At 35.8% G+C, this 22535-nt stretch overlaps 1 protein-coding gene and 1 non-coding gene across 2 annotated transcripts; both read left to right on the forward strand.

The window, feature by feature from the left end:
• The first annotated feature begins 8495 nt into the window (after positions 1-8495).
• On the forward strand, positions 8496-21602 carry LOC113853305 (callose synthase 5-like). The gene is made up of 42 exons (XM_027483881.1): positions 8496-8679; positions 8773-8873; positions 9871-9992; positions 10085-10181; positions 10310-10420; positions 10511-10639; positions 10738-10830; positions 11006-11097; positions 11213-11339; positions 11473-11610; positions 11696-11772; positions 11885-11963; positions 12047-12172; positions 12258-12372; positions 12523-12857; positions 13079-13131; positions 13241-13301; positions 13381-13462; positions 13542-13591; positions 13700-13786; positions 14127-14249; positions 14336-14435; positions 14556-14635; positions 14714-14874; positions 15386-15509; positions 15618-15712; positions 15812-15929; positions 16029-16180; positions 16535-16644; positions 16727-16852; positions 16924-16992; positions 17192-17381; positions 17486-17597; positions 17677-17796; positions 17880-17995; positions 18077-18160; positions 18477-18589; positions 18699-18928; positions 19424-20221; positions 20515-20565; positions 20650-20835; positions 21372-21602. Exons 1-42 carry the CDS (start codon positions 8496-8498, stop codon positions 21600-21602), a joined length of 5748 nt encoding a protein of 1915 aa, XP_027339682.1.
• Positions 16921-17001, forward strand: LOC113853399. The gene has a single exon (XR_003502571.1). It is a non-coding gene; the product is annotated as a small nucleolar RNA J33 (small nucleolar RNA).
• Positions 21603-22535: the final 933 nt, after the last annotated feature.

Below are 22535 nucleotides of genomic sequence, written 5' to 3' on the forward strand. Positions count from 1 at the left end.
TTATATGAAGACGCTAGGGAAAAGGCGATCAAATTGCTTATAAATATAATCAAAAGGAAGGGAGGTGATCTATTGGCCATGAACATACCTTTGAACAAAATCGTTCAATCCTTCACAATTATGCTTGTTTTCAAAAAAGCCATACAAAAATGCTTGTGATTTGTTCATAATCACCCAACAATGGTGGAAGGAGTAAAAGTAAAGAACACTTTTGTGAATAATAAGTCTAAAGTAAACATAATGCTCATGTACAGAAATCATATATGCTTTCAATATTTTTGTGTTATTTTATTGATTGTTAATACATATATATACATGGTTGAACAATTCAGTTGTCTTCTCTAAAAACAACAACTACCTAATATAAGAAAGGAAAATATATTGACAACAAATCTGTCGCAACTACCTAATATAAGAAAGAAAAATATATTGACAGCAAATTTGTCCTAACATTATGCTCAAATTGTCAATTAGAATGATCTTTCATTACAACTGTGATGTGATCAGATATGCATATGATATGGTGGGATATACGTCTGATATGAAGATGATTTTCTCATTACCCCCCTTAAGTTGGAGTGTGCAAGTTGTGAACACCCAACTTGGCTAGAAGGGAATTAAATTGGCTGCATCCAAGAGATTTAGTGAAGATATCTGCCAACTGAGTATGAGTGGGGACATAAGAGGGAAGGATAAGATTCTGAGTGATAGCATCACGTACTAGGTGACAGTCGACTTCAATGTGCTTAGTTCGTTCATGGAAGACTGGATTTTTGGCAATGTGTAAGGCGGCCTGGCTATCACACGAGAGGCGCACGGGTTGTTTAAGAAAGATGCCAAGATCAGAAAGAAGTGTTTTTAACCACTGAACTTCACAAGTGGTAGTGGCCAAGGAGCGATATTCGACTTCAGCGGAGGAGCAAGACAATGTGCTGCTTCTTTGTTTTCCACGACACCGGTGAGTTGCCAAGATGGATGAACCAACCTGTGATGGATCTGTGAGTAAAAAGGCAGCTTGCCCAATCGGAATCACACCAACTGTGAAGTGTGAGATTATTGTCCCTTCTCAACAAAATGTCTTGGCCAGGTTTCCCTTTCAGATAGCGAACAACCCGCAGAGCAGCTCGCCAGTGTTCTTCTCTCAGTTTCTGCAAAAACTGTGATAGAACATGTACACTATAAGATAACTCTGGGCGAGTAAAACACAGGTATATCAACCTCCCGACAAGCCTGCGGTACTGACTAGGATTAGTTAGAAGCAGACCGTCTGCTAGAGTCAGCCGATGATTCTCTTCTAGAGGCGTTGAAGCTAGCTGTGATCCAAGAAGCCCAGTTTCTATGATAATGTCCAAATCGTATTTATGTTGGTTAAGAAAGACTCTAGTAGGAGATCGAGCAACCTCCACTCCTAAGAAATACTTGAGTTTTCCTAAATCTTTCATATAGAAGCATGTGTGAAGATAGTCCTTGAATCGTTGAGTAGCGAAAGCATTATTACCGACGATAATAAGATCGTCCACGTACACAAGAACAACAAGTTGTGTGTGATGGTGACGGAACAAGAACATGGAATGATCTGAGAAAGATTGTCGAAATCCATATTGAAGAAGGGCAGTGGAGAGCTTGGCAAACCAGCAACGTGGAGCTTGACGCAATCCATAAAGAGACTTTCGAAGTTTACACACAATCCTTTGGTTTTGAACAAGGAAACCAGGCAGTAGCTTCATGTATACTTCCTCGGCAAGATCGTCATGTAGAAACGCATTATGAACATCCATCTGGTGAAGATCCCAGTCCTTGGCAGCGGCCACCGCCAACACCGTGAGAATGGTAACCATTTTTGCCCCTGGTGCAAATGTTTCATTGAAATTCATTCCCTCGACTTGATGATTTTCGAGCACAACAAAGCGAGCTTCGAAGCGGTCAACGCTTCCATTAGAGTGATACTTGATCCGATAGACCCACTTGCATCCGAGGGCCTTTTTTCTGGGAGGCAAGGTGGTGACATCCTATGTCCCATTGTCTTGCAGAGCCTTAATCTCGTCTACCATGGCTGTTCACCAGCGAGCATCGTGAATGGCTTGGTTAAAGTGCAGGGGTTCTCGTTCAGCTTCTATTGCTGCAAGGAAAGCACGATGCTTGGCAGAGAAGTTGTCATAAGCAACATAATTGGCTAATGCATAGGACATACCTAAGGATGGTTGTGGAGAAAGGGAGCGGAGCGATGGGCTTGGTGTTCTAATAACGTTAGTTACATACTCTCTAAGACGTATAGAGGGTTGCTTCACTCGGTGCCCTCTGCCTAGTGGAGTTCCAGACGGTTCTTCGTTGATATTAGGGTTGGAACCATCATCAACACAAGGTGGAGAAGACACAATGTCTGTAATTTTAGTGACAGACCTTGTGGGAGCTTCGTCTTCAACAGATGGAGCACCTTCATGCAAGGTTACTTCGTTGTGCGCCATTGAGGGACCCCCTGTTGAGGAAGGTGGATTCCTCATGAGAAATATGTCCAAGTCCAAGTTCAGTGGTTAGATTATCCTTAAGAAAGGTGTCAGCAGTGGTTTGACTGGCAGCTGGAGCCAAATCAGGCGAAATAGGTGGGGAAAGAAAAGGAAATTTATTTTCCACGAACCTAACATCACGGGAAGTGAAAAAATTGTCCTTTTCTAGATCATATAATCTTGATCCTTTATTTCTAAAAAGATACCCCATAAATACACATTTTCTACTTCTGCTTTCAAATTTGTCTACCTTTGTGAGTTGATTGTGTGTATAACAGAGAGAACCAAACACCCTTAGGTAGTCGTAGCTAGGTGGCTTTCCATGCACCGTTTCATATGGAGTTTTTCCTTGAAGAATAGAAGAAGGTGTTAAATTGATTAGGTGTCCAGCGATCAGAACACATTTTCCCCAAAAACGGGTTGACAAATCTCCTTGAAATCGCAGTGCTCTAGCCACATTGAGAATATGTCTATGTTTTCGCTTCACCCTTCCATTTTGCTGGGGTGTCCCAACGCATGATGTTTGATGAATGATGTCGTGTTGCATGAAATAAGGCTCTAAACACATAAACTTTGTTCTATTATCACTTTGCACCCTTTTTACGGATTTGTTAAATTGTCGTTCAATAAGAGCAAAGAAATTGATGAGACTTTTTGAAACTTCTTTCTTTTCACGCAACAAATATATCCATACTGATCGAGAATAATCATCCACTATTGTTAGAAAATATGAAGCTCTACAGGATGAGGGAGTTTTGTAAGGTCCCCATAAATCACAATGTATTAAATCAAAAATAGATGTGACACGATAGTTGCTTAAAAGAAATTTTTCTTTTGTTTGTTTTGACCTTTCACACACTTCACATCGTTTATTCATGTCTTCAACTTTACAATCATTATGTATACCAAGGAGCATTCAAACAACTTTGTAAGATGGATGCCCCATCCACTTATGCCAAAGATCAAATTGGTTTTCCACACTAATTTTACATGTTGTTTGAGTCCCTCGAAACAGATAAAGCTCATCTTTCCGCTCACTCGCTCCAATCAGCATCCTCGAAGTGAGATCCTACATTGTACAAAACTTATTAGTAAACAACACCACGCAATTAACATCATCGGTCAATTGTGATACTGAAATTAAATTGCATTGCAATTTTGGGACGTATAACACATTCTCCAGTTTTAGACCTCCTTTGAGTATCATTGTTCCTTCTTTATTAGTAAGAATATGTTCTCTGTTTGGTAATCCTATTGCACATGCTGCCATATCACGTTGATCTCTTAAATTTCTTGAGTTCCCTGTCATGTGATTAGAAGCTCCACTACCAATAATTCACAATCCACAAAATCCTTTACCAGTCATTCTTTTTGCTTCGCTTCCTTTGTTGCCATTAATCATTTTGATCAAAGTCTGCCATTGCTCATCGCTGAGTCCCGTCATAGCACCACGTCGTTCTCCTCCTTCATCATTGCATGCTTCAGTCGTGACATGCGTTGTGTTTGTGCGTGCGATCCCAGTCTTCCCACGACTGCTTTGTTTTTTAGTGCTTCTATTATTGGTTCTTTCACTTTGTGGGCGATCACCCCACCACTTTGGATATTCCACTAGCTGGAAACATCCCTTCGCCCCATGCTCATACCTGCCACAATGAGAACACACTAGCTGCTTTGTTTCGATTCGTCCTTTGTTCTTGTACGTTGCTTGTATTGACAATCCCATTACCACTCCTCTTTTGCTTTTGTGATTAGCTTCATTCTTTCTTACTGCACCAAAGTAGCATACACTTTGTTGAGAGAGGGCAGTGGATCAGTGGCCAGAACATTTGATTGCACCGTTCCATATCCAGCTTCATCCAGACACATTAGAAACTGATGAACTTTTTCTTCTTTTCTTCTCTTTTCTAATTTCAACCCAATACCGCACTTGTATCCTTTGCATGTGCACTTTGGAATTTGTTCGTAGTTCGCTAATTCATCCCAAAGGGTCTTCAATTTTTCATAGTATGTAACCATGGCAGTTCCTTGCACTTGCGTGATTACATTTCCGGGGTTGTCACTTGCACTTAAATCATAAGGTGACGGACCCTTCTTGGTGCCATCCCTTTGATCTTTCATGTTTTCCTCTGTTCAAGGTATCTCACCTTCATTTGCCATTGCTACAGTGGAGATTTTTCTCACATACACAGTTTCTCAGAGCTGAAAGTTAACCTGGCTCTGATACCATGCAAAAATCTATATGCTTTCAATATTTTTATTTGTTATTTTATTGATTTCTAATACATATATATACATGGCTGAACAATTCTGTTGTCTTCTCTAAAAACAGCAACTACCTAATATAAGAAAGAAAAATATATTGACAGCAAATCTGTCTTAGCATTATACTCAAATTGTCAATTAGAATGATCTTTCATTACAACTATGATATGATCATATATGCGTATGATATGAAGATAATTTTCTCATTATCATGTGTACTTTCAAATATCTTAAGCTGCCAAGTGAGTGAGTTTGACGAACATAATACCCGTGCATCCTTACATATCGTCTGCATCAATATGTCAAGTCAAAATTTAAGAAAAAAGAGCTCAAGACCATGGCAAGCGCTATTTGATGTATTCAAAGCATACTTAGTATATGTAGATTTATTTGATGAATTAGTTCTATATAGAGGTCAACCAAATAAAAAGGGAAGAAGATATGTGAATATCATAAATTAATAATAAAAGCCTAAGTATACAACATTTGACCTTTTATGGTAGAAATTTCCTTAAGTTTATTTTGGCTAAGGCAAATTACATCAAGAATCAAATATAGTATTTTATTTCCTTAGGTTTATTTTGGCTGAGACAAAAAACATCAGGAATCAAATATAGTATTTTACCCTACTTTTTGTTAAAGAACTTATCAATAAAAAAACTTAAAATTTATAAAAATAAATTATTTTTAACTTTGTAATAAATTTTATTATTAAATTTATGAAACAAATCATTATTTTTAAAAAGAACATAATGAACAATTATCCAACATGATACAAACAATCCAAAATTCAAACTAGGGCCTCTCAATTGGCACGTGGCTGTTTCACTTCTTCCCGAGGGTATATGTTTTTTTATATCTCAATTTTGTACTCACTTAACATTTTATATTACAAAGCTTCTTACAAATTTCTAAGATAAAAATTAGTTTAAATATATTTTAAATTTTTATAAAATTATCAAAATTTATTCATTTTTAGTATCAATAGAATATTAAAAATAAAAAATTAATTAGAGACTAAAATTAAAATTTAACAACTTAATAAAGACAAAAAAATATATATATTATTGTTTGTGTTTTCTTTTCCTTTAAGTTTCAGAAGACAAATCTAAAAAACATTTTATGCTAAAAGGGCTGAATCTTGGTTTTTTGAACAAATTTCCTCAAGGTCAGCAAGAGACGCATGCAGCAGAAAAATTACTTTATTATATGGGCTTGTATCTTCTTATCTGGGGCAAAGCATCCAATGTTGGCTTCTTATTATATATATTCTTTGCAAATGCAATATAGCTCATGTTTCAGAATGTGATGATTACATAGTTTTCATGTAATTCACGATATCGTCTCCAGAATGTCATTGCAAGTGTGATACATATTGTACTCTTATTTCCTCTTCTCTTTTCTTTCGTTATACTTACTATGAGACCTCTCTCAAACAAAACATGATCTTAGAGTAGAGTTTTGCAATTTCTTTTCATACATTAAAAGCTAGTTTGAAATGGGTCAATGCTGTAAACATCATGCATTAGTACTAGATGCAGGGGTACATTTCATTTTATGCTATACTTTACAGAAAGATTGGTTGAGTGAAAATTAATTATTCTGGATGCATTCTATTATTAAACATTATGATATAGTACGATTACATGCCACATGCCTTTGGCATGTTACACTTGGTACATGTAGAATGTCACCACACATTACATAACCATGCCATCTTTGTTGAAAAGTAGTTCATACTTCATGTCCCGTGCCGTTTTCCACATACAGCAAACATTATCTCCCTTGAGTGATATCCAGTGGAAATCTTGATTATAACACTATGAACTAGACGTTTATTATTTCCATTACTTACAAAATTTTAAAAGATTATCGCGCACACTATCTTTTAATGGTTATTAATAAAATAAAAAATAAACTTAAATAAGGTTTTGATTTTTTTTAAAATTGCTATTTTTTTATTTGGTTCCTCTTTTTTTTTTTTCAATCTAATCATTCAAAAAATATTTTTCATTTTCATCTAGTTTTTCTATTAATAATTTATTAACTTATTTTGTTATTTGCTTACATAACATCTGAATTGATTCATATAATTTGATTGAGATATAATATAGATGAGATGTATCATTAATAACATACTATTTTTTACAATTTTTAAATGAAATTTTAGATTATAAAAATAAGATTTTTGAAATTAAAATTTAAAAATATAAAAAAATAAAAGCGTATACGTCATACTAACATTCACATTAACTTTATATCATATTATATGAATTAAGTTGGATATTACATAGCTAGATATTAGAGAGTAAAAAATCACATTAAAAAGAAAGTCTTGTTTTGGTCTAAAATATAATAAATAAGAATCCATTTTCAAATATATATATTAGTTGTTAGGTTTTTTTTTTACCCTTATTTATTGTCAGATTTATTTTAATAAAATAATTACTTTTTATTTATATAAGTGGATACATTTATTCATTTAATTTATAAAATATTCATTAATATTAAAGATATTTTTATAATAGAATATAAATTTATGATATAAAACTACTTTTTATTAGTCATGATATATTAAGTATTTATTTATTTTTTATAAATAAGTATATAGAGGATGTATGTTTTGTAAAACTAAATGCAAAAGCAGCTTAGAGTCCAATAGTATTAAGGGAACAGTTATGGGAAAAAAAATTAAGATGACACTAAGATTTGATTATTTATTTGATCTGGATTTAGTGTTACTTATACGTCATTCGATACTTTTTTCTTTTGTATTAAATAAGCCCCGGACACATTTTTTGTGTGGAACTACTTTCAATTAACAATTAAAACTTTTTGATAGAGGATTAATTAGTTATGACACGGTATTAGACCTATATATAACCATGTATTTAGAGTTTAATTAGTAATGATATAATATAACTAATACAATCTAAAGCTTTACGTGATACATGCATGCACGAGCTGTGTTTTCTGGGTCAAACATGGACGAGCTTTTTGAAGCTGGCTTTGTAACAATTTTCTGCAGCCTCACCCAAAGAAAGATAAATGAGTGATTCCAATTGCTTAGGAAAGGTAAAAGAAGAAACAATGCCCTAACTAATTCCCATGACAGATAAATCACACCGTCATTGCCATAGAACATGAGTCACAATCGTTTCAAATGTTTGAGATTCCATTGACTTGGGTTGGCGAATTAGTTAGCTTCTCCAGAATATCGTCTATTACATGCTTCAATCCATCCATAAAAGAGAAGAAAGCGAACTTTGATTGAGAAAGCATTCAAAACAAAATCTTCACAATTTCGGTCTCAGGAAATCACTTGCTTCCGTAAACCTTGTTCTTCCAATCATTCCTCTCTCTTTTCCGCCACGTGTCACCTCCTTCTTCCCCTCTCATATTCTCTCCCTCTCGCTCTTTTTGCTCCTTTTGCCTTTTCTTTCTCAGGCCGTAACAACGTCGATTGCTAGCTCTAGAATCTTCTGAAATCCATTCATTGTCTTTTTCTCCTCCATCGAGGTTTAGAATAAAGAAGAGGTGCAACTTTGCATGCAAAAGAAAAAAATAAAAAATCAATTCGCTCGTGTTTTCTACGTCTTTTTTTTTTTTTTAATTAATTAAATGGATTTTGCATGGAAAACAATAACACGTGAATGCGTTTTGTAACAGGGGAGAGAAAGGGAGTTGAAGGCATAGGAAGAGTGGTGGTGGTGGTGGTGCTGGACAGCGATGTCGAGTGTGGAGGCGGGAGCGCAAACGCTGATTCGGCGGCCGTCGAGAAGCGCTGCCACGACGACATTCTCGACGGAGGTGTTCGATAACGACGTCGTTCCGTCCTCACTCGCCTCCATCTCTCCCATTCTCCGAGTGGCGAATGAGATCGAAAGCGAAAGACCTAGGGTTGCGTATCTATGTATGTACAATTTCGTTAATTTCCTTTTATTAATTTGATATTATGCGTTATTGCCAGTAACGGTGAAACAGGATTGTTTCTTTGTTTGTTTAGGTCGGTTTTACGCGTTCGAGAAGGCGCACCGATTGGATCAGAGCTCTAGCGGGCGTGGTGTGAGGCAGTTCAAGACGCTGTTGCTGCAACGACTCGAGAGGGTACGTAGTTACTAACTCTAGAAAATGGCATCATTTTGGAAAAACAAGACAAAAGCAAGAGTAGAGTTTGAGCCATTAGTGAAAAATAAATAACAAATTACATTTTCTAGTTAACCGTTATAACTTCACAACTTACTTTGTCTTTTTCTTAGCTATTGATTTTCCAGTAATTCATAAATTGCTCCTTTGTAAGAGAATATAATATAGTATTATGCTTGAATATATTGATTAATAAACAGCCAGGAGAACACTTGGAGCGGTTTTTTTTCCTTTTAATAATGTTTTCTAACTCAACTCTATAAGGTGAGGGATCCATCACTTTAGAAAGTAAAGTGAAAAATTATAATGAATTAATAAAAAAATGAATAAATAAGTGAAATTATAATTAAATGCACGTGTGTATAATTATTTTTAAGCAATATATATCAATTATTTTTATCGTTTGTATCATATGAATTTACTTAAGATAAGACTATTTATCTTATACAATGATTTAGACAATTTATTATTGTTATTATTATTATTATTATTATTATCATCCTTATATAATCTCATCTTAGAAAAATTAACAAATTAAAATATTATATTGTAGACTTTTTAGATAAAATATCGTTATTTACGCCATGCATAACTTACACTATCCCTTGATACACTTCATTTTCCAAACCAAATCACACCGTATGCACTGTCCTTCGCACACAGTCGATATTCTTTTCAGCATAGATGCACCAAATTTGTCTTCTTTTTGTCACCTTGAGCAATTGTAATGGGTTTCAACTCAAGAACTCGATCGGGTTCTTTGGGATAGTGGGGACTAGAGTTGGTTAGGTAGAGTTGTAATTGGTCTGCGTGGTTTTTCTATCGAGTTGAGGAAATCATTTGGTTCCTTCCCAATAAGCAATTGTACTGTACTGAACTGAACTACTTACTAAAAACTAAGAGTTGCGCTTTGATTTTTCCTACTTCAACTTTTCTGACATAATTTATCGAACTGCAGGACAACAGGCAGAGTCTTCCGGCTCGGGTTAAGAAGACGGATGCAAGGGAAATCCAGGCTTATTATCAGCAATACTATGAGCATTATGTGAGAGCTCTTGACCAAGGAGAGCAAGCAGACAGGTACCAACCCATTATGCTGTGTGGTGTGTCTTGTTAAGATAAGGATACCTTCTTCCACTCCATGCTTAATTAACAATTCTTTTTTCTTACAGAGCACAGCTCGGTAAAGCTTACCAGACCGCTGGGGTGCTTTTCGAAGTGCTTTGCGCCGTTAACAAAACTGAGAAGGTCGAAGAAGTAGCTCCTGAGGTTAGTCTTCATTTATATGTACATTTCATTCTCATTTTGTTGCCAAAGAGGGTATCTTGCCGCATAAGTTTCTCTCACTATTCATAACTTGGAAGCGTGAGTCACAGCAGTGATTTTTGTGCATTCAGATCATAGCCTCTGCTAGAGATGTCCAAGAAAAGACGGAGATTTATGCGCCCTTTAACATTCTTCCGTTGGATTCTGCCGGGGCTTCTCAGCCTATTATGCAGCTTGAAGAGGTATCCCTTCTGCCTTATTGATGTTGAGACTTTGTGCACTGTTTTGTTTGGCGTTCCACTTATTTACTTGGCTTTCTTTCCATGTTCTAGATTAAGGCAGCTGTATCTGCGCTGTGGAACACTCGTGGCCTGAACTGGCCAAGTTCATTTGAGCAACAAAGGCAAAGAACTGGAGATTTGGATATGCTTGATTGGCTTAGAGCCATGTTTGGGTTCCAGGCACGTCTTTTGCTCCCAATTAGAACAGGAATTATGACCAACTTTTTTCTTGTATGGTCCCCACAAATTGTTAATCTATTTGGTTTATTTTGGCTCAGAGGGACAGCGTCAGGAACCAGAGAGAGCATTTGATTCTGCTTCTTGCTAACTATCACATAAGGCTACACCCCAAACCTGAGCCTCTTAACAAGGTATGTAGCTTCCTCTCGTTCCGTCCTGTATTTGGTAGCAAAACATATCAACGATTTAATAGCTAAACCAGAAATCAAGACCACTCATCAAAATTACATTTATTTTAGTTATTAGGGTAGCCTGCGTTGCTTTTGACCCGTAGTTAAATTTCACTTTTTTTTTTAACAACTGCAGCTTGATGATCGTGCCGTGAATGGAGTGATGAATGATCTCTTCAAGAACTACAAAAAATGGTGCAAATTTTTAGGACGAAAACATAGTTTACGGTGAGTATAACAGCATCTTCATCAGCAAACAAATGTCTTAGTTTTCCTCGTCATATTTTTAAGAACAAATCTGAAATTTTTATACTGATAGTGATTATTGTGTTCTTTCATACAGACTCCCTCAAGGTCAGCAAGAGATACAGCAGAGGAAGATACTTTATATGGGCTTGTATCTTCTCATATGGGGTGAAGCATCCAATGTTCGCTTCATGCCAGAGTGTCTATGCTACATATTTCACAATGTAAGTACAGATTTATCGTATGTTTCGCAGTCGTAATATCTTGTGCCAAACGTCTTTGCAGATGAAATGTAACTTCTTATTTTTCTTAGTTAATTTCTGCATGTATTAATGATAGTCAGCTATATAACTTCAGATGGCATATGAACTTCATGGTTTGTTGGCTGGAAATGTCAGCATTGTAACTGGTGAAAACATCAAACCTTCTTATGGTGGTGATGATGAGGCATTTTTGCGCAAGGTTATAACACCCATTTACCGAGTAATTCAAAGGGTATGATATTTTCTGATGTCATAATCAGCTTGCTTCAGGTACATTTCTTCTCAGTGATGGATCTTGATCATGCTAATTAATACAGGAAGCCGAAAAGAGCAGAAATGGAACGGCTCCTCACTCAGCCTGGTGCAACTACGACGATCTAAATGAGTATTTCTGGTTCGTCTGGCTTCAGATTCTTATTTCTTGTTGAACGTGGCTTCCTTTAGATTGTTTCATCTTTCAGTTATTGACAATTTATTGTTTTGACTTTTGTCACATTCGGTTTCAGGTCACCTGATTGCTTTTCCCTTGGATGGCCCATGCGTGATGATGGTGAATTTTTTAGATCAACATTGAATTTGACACTGGTATTTATTCTCTTGGAAGCCACTCGCTTGATTGTAAAATACTTATGATGTAGTTCAATGCTTATAAAAAAATTCTATATCAGGGAAGAAAGAGTGCTCAGCATAGATCTGGAAGACCTGGCAAATCAAATTTTGTTGAGACTCGGTCATTCTGGAACATCTTCCGGAGTTTTGATCGTCTTTGGACCTTTTATCTACTGGGTTTGCAGGTATCTGTTTTCAATTGAAGGAATTGTTTATGTCATTATTTGCCCTGGTTATTGTTCTGATCAGACCAGAGCATTCTTATCACAGGTGATGTTCATTATTGCCTGGGACGAGATTTCAGTGATGGATATCTTTCAGAAAAATGAGTTATATAAGCTCTCTAGCATATTCATTACAGCAGCCATTCTACGCTTGCTTCAGAGTATGATATATTGCCATAAGTTGCTTTGCATATGTAAATTTATCATGCTACTATCAGGAGCTAGTTACAAAAATTTATTTTACTGATGCTTGTTTAAGTTAGTCGGGTGAAATAACATCTCTTTTGTTTTTCCTTTTTATTTTGATTTAGGTATCTTGGATCTAGCTCTGAACTTTCCGGGTTATCATCGGTGGAGATTCATTGATGTGCTACGAAATATTCTCAAAGTCATTGTTAGTCTTTTTTGGGTTGTTGTTCTTCCCCTCTTCTATGTGCATTCCTTCAGCGGTGCCCCTGAGTTCATGAAGACGTTGCTTTCCTTCGTTCGTCAATTGAAGGGGACTCCACCGTTGTATATCTTCGCAGTTGGAGTATATCTGCTTCCAAATTTACTAGCAGCTATTCTCTTTTGTTTTCCAATGCTCAGGCGTTGGATTGAAAACTCGGACTGGCACATTGTTAGACTCCTCTTATGGTGGTCACAGGTGCTAGTGTCATCTTATTTCACTCACTTGCCCATTTAATTATTTCTTTTCATATTTATAAATTGAAAATATTCTATTTGAATGATACTTGTTTTAATGTACTCACTGTTTCATTGTGACAACAATGCATATTTTATTTTTGTCAATGTTATTCCGTCAGAAAACATTGGACCTTTTAGAATCATTCTTTATTTACTGAATTATTATCTATTGCCATGCAGCCGAGAATCTATCTTGGAAGAGGAATGCATGAAAGTCAATTTGCTCTCCTAAAGTGAGTTTCGCAGAATACTATGTTACTCAAGTTCCTTAAGGACTAAGGTTTGTTCTCCGGTAATTTGTTTGAAATTTGTTTCTCATCTATATTCTATTTTAAATTTCAGGTACACTCTTTTCTGGGTGATTCTTTTGGCTGCAAAATTTTCATTCAGCTATTTTGTCCAGGTAATATTACAAGAGCAGTTGTTATTATCTTAACAGTGGAATTTATTTGGCCTTTCTTAACTGTTGACTCTTTCTTCAGATCAAACCTCTTGTTCAGCCAACTAAGGACATAATGAGCATTCGACATGTTAATTTTGCTTGGCATGAGTTTTTCCCCAATGGTAATTTTTTGACATTTTTTAATGAGACCATTGTAACTTTCTGTTAATTTTATTGATCTAATGTTTCCGGTCTATACAGCTAAAAATAACTATGGAGCAGTTATTGCACTCTGGTCCCCTGTACTTATGGTGTGTATGATATATTTCATGGTTACGTTCACATATATTAATCATTCATTGTTTGGGTTTCGGATAAATTTTTCCGTGTAAACATCTCTCTTTACATTTTGAATGCAGGTCTATTTCATGGACACTCAAATTTGGTACTCCATCTTCTCAACTCTGTGCGGTGGTGTTATTGGAGCCTTTGATCGTCTAGGGGAGGTCATTTTCAATTTTATCTTATTGCTATATCTAGAGAGAATTTGAGAATTGACTATTTTTTTTGTTTTCTTCATCTTTGTCATAAAAAAAAATGAACCTATTCAGTCAAGAAAATTATGTGACCCTTTTGGATGCATAAGTATACAAATAATGAATCGTCATATACATTTATTTTTTATGAAAATTTGGTCTACAAGTTGTAAGTAAACTCAAATTTCCTTTTTCATTTTATGGAAGAGCTTATTGGATAACTCATACGGAACCGAATAAAAAAGATATAACACTTCAATTAATAATCTTTTAAAGGCCAGTTAACGATGTCATTGATTCGCTTACACAGATACGCACTCTAACCATGCTAAGATCGCGGTTCCAGTCATTGCCTGGTGCATTCAACACATACTTGGTTCCTACTGAGAAGAAGCAGAGAAGAACTTTCTCTTTCTCGACACGATTTGCAGAGGTTTCTATCATATTTTCATTTCATTAGTAATAAGAGTAAGCTAAATATAATTATTTATCTTCACTTATGTTTCCATGCTTGTATAGATTTCCACAAGCAGAAGGAGTGAAGCTGCTAAATTTGCTCAGTTATGGAATGAAGTTATTTGCAGTTTCCGTGAGGAAGATATCATAAGTGATTGGAAAGGCCTCTTAGCCAAACTCTTTAGTTGCTTTTCTTTGTCCTCAATCCTAGCTTCTACGCTTTCTCCTTTATCTTTTGATAATCTATTAAGGACTAAACTATGATTGCATCACTACAGGGAAGTGGATCTTTTGATGGTTCCTTATTCATCAGATCCTAGCTTGAAAATAATTCAGTGGCCACCATTTCTACTTGCAAGCAAGGTCTGTGTATTTCAATTTTTAATATACTTGTGCTTGTTAACAGTTCATATAATATAATTTCTCTGTCTATATTTGCAGATTCCGATTGCACTGGATATGGCAGCTCAATTTCGAGGAAGGGGCTCTGATCTTTGGAAGCGCATATGTGCTGATGAATATATGAAGTGTGCTGTGATTGAATGCTATGAATCTTTTAAAAATGTCCTGTATGCTTTGGTAGTTGGAGAAGCTGAAAAAAGGTGGCTTTCGGTATCCTTTCCTGTTGATGTTTGTCCATTTTAGTTTACAGTTCATGCTAAATGCATTATCAGTGTAAGATTATAAATAACCTTAGGCATATTTTCTAAGTTAGTAAAGCTATAGTCCAGTTCTATTAGCATTCTATCCAACTTTCCTTTCCTTAAGTTCTACGAAGACTCCAAATTTGGCTCTCTCTGTTTCTATTGAATTAAAGAATAGTAACCAGCCTAGTATGATATGCTTATACTTTTCATTTATTTATCTATTTTATTTAAATGTCTTACTGGATCAGTTGCAGCTCAAAATAAATAAAGGAATATATAGTTAACTTGCCTAATCAATTTTTCTTTGAACCTCATTAATTCGAAATTTCATATTGCATTACAAAGGTCTTTCAAAATTTCTTACCAGCTGCTTTTGTTGTTTTTCTTAACCAACTCACAGAATTGAAGTTATTGTCATTTCACTAATATTATGTCAGCAGTTCTAAATTCATTTGTGTTGGAACAGGACCATCTCTATCATCATTAAGGAAGTTGAAAACAGCATCTTTAAGAATACGCTTCTTACAAATTTCCGAATGGGGTTTTTGCCTTCCCTTTGTAAGAAGTTTGTGGAGCTTGTGGAAATCTTGGTGAGCTATTTAAAGGAAAACTAATCATATATGCCCTTTGTAGTCTTGAATGATCTTTTGCCTCTAACTATCCTATTTGGAAACTAACATATTCCTTTCTGGTTACAGAAAGATGCTGATTCATCCAAGCGAGGTACAGTGGTGGTCTTGTTGCAAGACATGTTAGAAGTGTTTACTCGTGATATGATGGTAAACGAGATCAGGTTGCGAACTTATCCTTGGTGAATATGGAAAATACTAATTTTTCTGGCTCGTCCATTAAAAATAATAATGTTTGCTTTTCGTAATGTGATGTTCACCAGCGAATTGGCAGAACTTAATCATAGTAGTAAGGATACTGGAATGCAACTTTTTGCTGGTACTGATGCAAAACCGGCAGTGCTATTCCCTCCGGTGGTCACTGCACAATGGGAGGAACAGGTAATTATTATAAATTACTATGCTTACTTTTTTATAGTTTATATTATTAGTTACTTTCCAGATGCCTCTATAACTTACGAATAATTATGGATGTTTCAGATTAGACGTCTTTATTTGCTCTTGACGGTGAAAGAATCAGCCATTGAGGTTCCAACAAACCTTGAAGCACGCAGAAGGATTGCATTCTTTACCAATTCGTTGTTCATGGATATGCCTCGTGCTCCACGAGTTCGTAAAATGCTCTCATTCAGGTCTGAAGCTTGCTTGTTGTACAGAACTAATGGCAGAGATATGCCAAGGGCCCAATGCTATGTTTTGTATAATAAACTGCAGGAACATCATCCTATTCTTGTGGACATTAAACTAATTCATATTAAATGTCAAATTCCTTCCAGAGCTAATAGAAACAATGACCATCATGGTTATATGGTTTTTGTTCCTTAAATTGTGATGAAGAGTGCTGCTATCTTTCTCTGGGCATCGAATATCTTAAATGTCATTTAATATTTTATTTCTAAATCAACTTTTGATGAATCGATGTTGAAATCTGATGTATTTTGAAGTTGTCCCGTGGTTATGAATGGCATTTTTCTTCTTGTTTGCAGTGTCCTAACTCCATACTACAGTGAAGAGACTGTCTATTCGAAGAATGACCTAGAGGTTGAAAATGAAGATGGTGTGTCAATCATATATTACCTGCAAAAGATCTACCCTGGTTTGTATAACTAACACTATATTATCTTGACTGCAATTTGATAGTAGAGAAAGGAGTGGCTAAATCGTAGTAATTTTACCAGATGAGTGGAATAACTTCATGGAACGACTAAATTGTAAGAAAGACAGTGAAATATGGGAGAAAGATGAGCATATATTGCAGTTACGTCACTGGGCCTCGTTACGAGGACAAACTCTTTGCAGGACAGGTACGGGCGACTTCCGCCCTCTTCATCCCCACATGAAAAGTTTGGTGGATTAATATTTTTCCTTAATGCAGTTAGGGGAATGATGTACTACCGGCGGGCTATCAAGCTTCAGGCTTTTCTTGATATGGCAAACGAGAAGGGTAAGAATGATTTCCTTTAACACTTCAGCTGTTTTGCCAAATCTAGTTGCTAATGTAGCAATGGGCCTGGGTTTATACATAATTGTCAGTTGTATGCAATTCACTGTGTTCATATTCTTCATGGTGATTGACAAGAAGAGTAATTATCTTACATGCTAAGAATAGATTATTATATGGTTTTCTGCTATTCTGTGGGCAGAGATACTTGATGGCTATAAAGCTGTTACCGTTCCATCTGAGGAAGACAGAAAGAGTCACAGATCCCTATATGCCAATTTAGAGGCTATTGCTGACATGAAATTCACATACGTCGCTACCTGTCAGAACTATGGGAATCAGAAGCGTAGCGGAGACCGCCGTGCAACAGACATTCTGAATTTGATGGTTAAGTATGTTCTCTAATTGATACATTAAACTCGGTTCGAATACAGAAATTAATTTCTGGAATGCACTTGATTTAAGAGTAAATTAATTTCTGGTTCTTCATTTTTAGCAACCCATCGCTTCGTGTGGCATATATTGATGAAGTCGAAGAAAGAGAAGGAGGAAAAGTACAGAAAGTTTATTATTCTGTGCTGGTCAAAGCCGTGGACAGTCTTGACCAAGTAAATGCATATTGATGTCAGAAAATAAGTTAATTAATTCATGGTTTACTTAGAACTTATGGTTTTATTTTCTCTAAAGGAAATTTTTCGAATTAAACTACCGGGTGCAGCAAAGTTAGGAGAAGGGAAGCCAGAAAATCAAAATCATGCCATCATTTTTACAAGAGGCGAAGCTCTTCAGACCATTGACATGAACCAGGTAAAACATATATATGAATGTGCGTGCGAAAAACATGATAAACTTTGACCTTACTAAAATGGTGTATTACAAATTTCTTCTAGGATAATTACTTGGAAGAAGCTTTAAAAATGCGCAACCTTCTGGAAGAATTTAGTGAAGATCATGGCGTGCGCCGACCTACTATATTAGGCGTTCGTGAACATATCTTTACTGGCAGGTATGATGAATTTTATCCACATACAGTGAATACTTTATCAAGTCAAGTTACCATTTAACTTAATTGTATCACTTGCTACAGTGTCTCTTCCTTGGCTTGGTTTATGTCAAATCAAGAAACAAGCTTTGTCACAATTGGCCAAAGAGTTCTTGCAAGACCCCTGAAGTAAGTTTTCCTCTAGTGATTTTATGCGTAACTGACTTGTAAGTACTTGTTAAAGTTCTAGGAAAATCGAAAACCTCCAACCGAACAATTGCCTAATACAAGATCTCATCCAAAGTTAAAGCATTGATTTTATTTAGAAGAGTATGCATGGAGTAATATGTACCGTTTGAATCTTTTAAAACAGTGTGAACCCTGAAAATTTTCTTTTGCATCTTTTCAGCCACGCACTGTTGGATGAAATAAATTATAAACTATTAGAATGGATATAATACAGATTATACATTTTCTGGCTTATGATGGATTTGTTCAATTCTAGGGTGCGATTCCACTATGGTCATCCAGATGTTTTTGATAGAATTTTCCACATTACTCGTGGAGGATGTAGCAAGGCTTCTCGTGGTATCAATTTGAGTGAGGATATTTTTGCCGGTAACATTCTTGAAACATCTTTCTTTGCAGTGACATTTGATATTTCTTCTTCTGCTTCATATGCCTTTTTGTTTATGGCATGTTCCATCATATGCCTTTGTCTATACAGGATTCAACTCAACATTGAGACGAGGAAACGTTACTCATCATGAATATATCCAGTGCGGAAAGGGTAGAGATGTTGGGCTAAATCAAATCTCACTTTTTGAAGCAAAAGTAGCTTGTGGAAACGGAGAGCAGACACTAAGCAGAGATATCTATCGGCTGGGGCATCGTTTTGACTTTTTCCGCATGCTATCATTTTATTTTACGACCATTGGATTTTATATAAGCTCTATGGTAATGGTTAATGCATTTGGGACATAGCAAAACAGTACTTTCTCTTTACTGATGCAATTATTTTTATTTTTGCTCAACACTTAGTTATTAAAATTAAAGTAACCGTGCACTTAAAAACAAATCAATCCCAATATACCACAAAGTCCGGGACAGTTGGTATATAGTTGTGTTTCTTAAACGTGATGATAGGAATTTAACTTCTGAATTTGTGTATGAAAAATATTTTATTGGGAGAGACAAGCTATTTTGGTAATCTCTACGCTTTGATGGGTAGTCTTGGGCGGCTTGAGATCTCTTAACCTTCACCAATATATATATATATGGAAAGTAATCTCTTATGATCTTATTATCTGAACACTAAACCATGCAGTGGGAACCGACATTTTATTTAGCTAGGGAGAGCTACATAATTGTCTTAGCTACATATATATTTAAAATTTTCTTTTCTTGATTATTTATGCACACGGCTGTAATCTTTCTTTTGCTGATTCACAGATTGTGGTCCTCACATGTTATGCATTCCTATATGGCAAACTGTACCTGTCTTTGAGTGGACTTGAGGATACTATAGTAAAGTTGGCGAGGAGAAAGGGTGATGATGCACTAAAGGCAGCAATAGCTTCGCAATCCCTTGTTCAAATAGGACTCCTAATGACATTGCCCATGATCATGGAAATCGGATTAGAGAGAGGGTTCAGAACTGCTATAGGTGACTTCATAATTATGCAGTTGCAGCTGGCACCTGTTTTCTTCACTTTCTCGCTAGGGACAAAGATGCACTATTTTGGGCGCACTCTTCTGCATGGAGGGGCAAAATACAGAGCAACCGGACGTGGTTTTGTTGTTCGCCATGAGAAGTTTGCCGAAAATTACAGGCTGTACTCTAGGAGTCACTTTGTAAAAGGGATTGAGCTCACAATGCTTCTCTTATGTTATAGGATTTATGGATCAGCTACACCTGATTCATCATCATATGGCCTTCTCTCATGGTCAATGTGGTTTTTAGTTTGTTCTTTTCTGTTTTCTCCTTTCCTTTTCAATCCATCAGGATTTGAATGGCAGAAGATAGTTGAGGACTGGGATGATTGGAAAAAATGGATAAGTAGTCGAGGTGGTATTGGTGTTCCTTCAAACAAGAGTTGGGAATCATGGTGGAATGAAGAACAGGAGCATCTGCAGTACACTGGGATTTTGGGGCGTATTTGTGAGGTTGTTATTTCCCTGCGTTTCTTTGTCTATCAATATGGAATTGTGTATCATCTCCATGTAGCCAGAGGTGACAAGAGCATCGTGGTAATTATGCTTTCCAATTTTATTTTATTTAATGTTTTTATGTCAAACTCTGGAATCCCACGACAGGGTCCAACTTAGTTAACACCCTTGCACCAATGTCAATACTATTTACTTCGGTAATTGAGAGTGAGTGAAGTGTTGTTAACAGGAATTACACAAAGTAATTTCTTTAATATAGGAGAATATCGTCCTTTTCCGAACAGCACGATCTCATTAGAAAGCAGCCCACCCCCATCACCCAGAAATAACTGTACATATGGAGAAGATTTTTCTGACATACATTTTCTCTTCAGGTTTATGGTCTGTCCTGGCTTGTGATAGTAGCTGCCATGTTTATCCTGAAGGTATTTGGTGACTGACAGAATTGTTTCTTTTGCTTTGCGCTTGCTTGATAATTATTTTATTAATTGGTGACATTGAAACTGCAGATTGTGTCCATGGGTAGAAAGAAGTTCAGCGCAGATTTCCAGTTGATGTTTCGTCTTCTCAAATTGTTTCTGTTCATAGGAGCCATTGTCGCTCTTGGCTTAATGTTTACTCTGCTTAGTCTCACTGTTGGAGACATCTTTGCAAGCCTCCTAGCCTTTTTGCCAACAGGATGGGCACTTATAGAGGTATGTGTTTTGTTGTCATTACCACTTTTGGCGTATTTTATCTCATTTGATCATGCCGTGTGTACACTAGACTTCAACATATTTGACCTTACGTTGGATTCGTCGTATATTTGTCGTCTCGGTACTGTAGTTGTCATCACTCACCATCTTCTGGCTTAATGAATTTTTTATTTATTTATTTTTTATCATTTTTACTCGAGTAGCATGGTTCACTCATCATGGCAATGTCTAATTCAATTAAATGTTATCATCTTAAAATATTAGACAAGTCATATTCTTTTCTCTTGATATAAGATCTCAAAAGCAAGTAACTCTTCCCTCAACTAATCATTTCCGGTAATTATTAGATAGTTTGGGATCATGTGATCTTGGTCAGTCACACTGTGTCATATATCAAATTTTTTTTTATATATTGTAAAATGTTTAAGATTGGGACTACACAGTTCAGACCATTCAAAAAATTTTCCGTGACGTCTATGGATACAGTGAATGGAAAATAATATCTATCTGATTGATATGGCATTACATATGTGCAGATTGCACAAGCGTGCAGACCATTGGTTAAGGGCATTGGAATGTGGGGATCTGTGCAAGCTTTGGCAAGGGGTTACGAATACCTGATGGGAGTGGTTATTTTTGCGCCAGTGGCTATATTGGCTTGGTTCCCATTTGTTTCAGAATTCCAAACTAGACTGCTATTCAACCAAGCATTCAGCCGAGGGCTTCAAATCCAGCGCATTCTGGCTGGCGGCAAGAAGCATAAGTAGGACTCAACAGACACAAAGATGATGCACACCGACAGATTCAAGGCAAAATATGTCACGGAGGAGCGTAAACTGCATGCATATGGTCTCTATCGTATATGGGTATACCATTAGTCGTAAGTCTAGCCATGCAGCTTATACGGTGAAAAAGACCTTCTTGTTCATGTTTATTACTGGAAGAATTCTTTGATCCTGTGTTGACAAAATCTTGAATAACAATGTATATCCCAATTCCAGTATTATAAAATTGTATCTAACCTCCCTCGTTTTTCTTCTTCTTTCTCCACGTACAAGCTGTATATAGATAGGACGGTCTAACTTGTGCAAATATTGTATATAGGTTTTAGTGACATCATAAAATTCAATAGAATTTAATGTACAGATGTTCTTAATTATTATAATTTTAATAATTTTTTTTATAATATCTAATGGTGTAAGTTAGAAATATCATTTATATAATATTGAATATAAAAATTTGTTTAATTCTTTACCATTGCTCTGTGATGCTGGAAATTGCACGCATTTTGACATCTATGCTGCTCTCCACATTTCCCACGTACAATAATTGTAAGCAGGCACAGAACCTTCCATTACAATATTTTTGAAGTCACATTCTTGAAATTAGGTATAAAATTTGAATATTTATATATTTTAATAATTTTTTATAAAATATAAATTTAATTAGTTTAATTATTAAATTATTTTAAATTCAATTTTTTTTCTTTTCCCTTTTAAATAGTTAGCCTTGGAGAACTTGGTTGGAACTCCCGTATCCTTACCTCAATATTCAATTATACTAATATAGGTTATTTCAGTCTAATATTTAATAGTAAATTTTAAACAATAATTTTTAAGTAAGTGTCCTTAATTGGACTCTTAACTCTTTGATTACAATATCAAAGATGATTGTTATGAGATTTTTACTCCATGTTAATA

The sequence above is a fragment of the Abrus precatorius genome, unplaced genomic scaffold (genome assembly GCF_003935025.1).
Source record: "Abrus precatorius isolate BTA unplaced genomic scaffold, Abrus_2018 Scaffold10, whole genome shotgun sequence".
Taxonomy (NCBI): domain Eukaryota; kingdom Viridiplantae; phylum Streptophyta; class Magnoliopsida; order Fabales; family Fabaceae; genus Abrus; species Abrus precatorius.

What these genes read in the sequence shown, in the direction of transcription:
- LOC113853305 (XM_027483881.1), top strand. Translation starts at nt 8,496, where the DNA reads ATGTCGAGTGTGGAGGCGGGAGCGCAAACGCTGATTCGGCGGCCGTCG. An exon ending in CATTCAGCTATTTTGTCCAG is followed by an intron (nt 13,302 to 13,380) that starts GTAATATTACAA and finishes CTCTTTCTTCAG; the next exon opens with ATCAAACCTCTTGTTCAGCC. An exon ending in CGTAAAATGCTCTCATTCAG is followed by an intron (nt 16,181 to 16,534) that starts GTCTGAAGCTTG and finishes TCTTGTTTGCAG; the next exon opens with TGTCCTAACTCCATACTACA.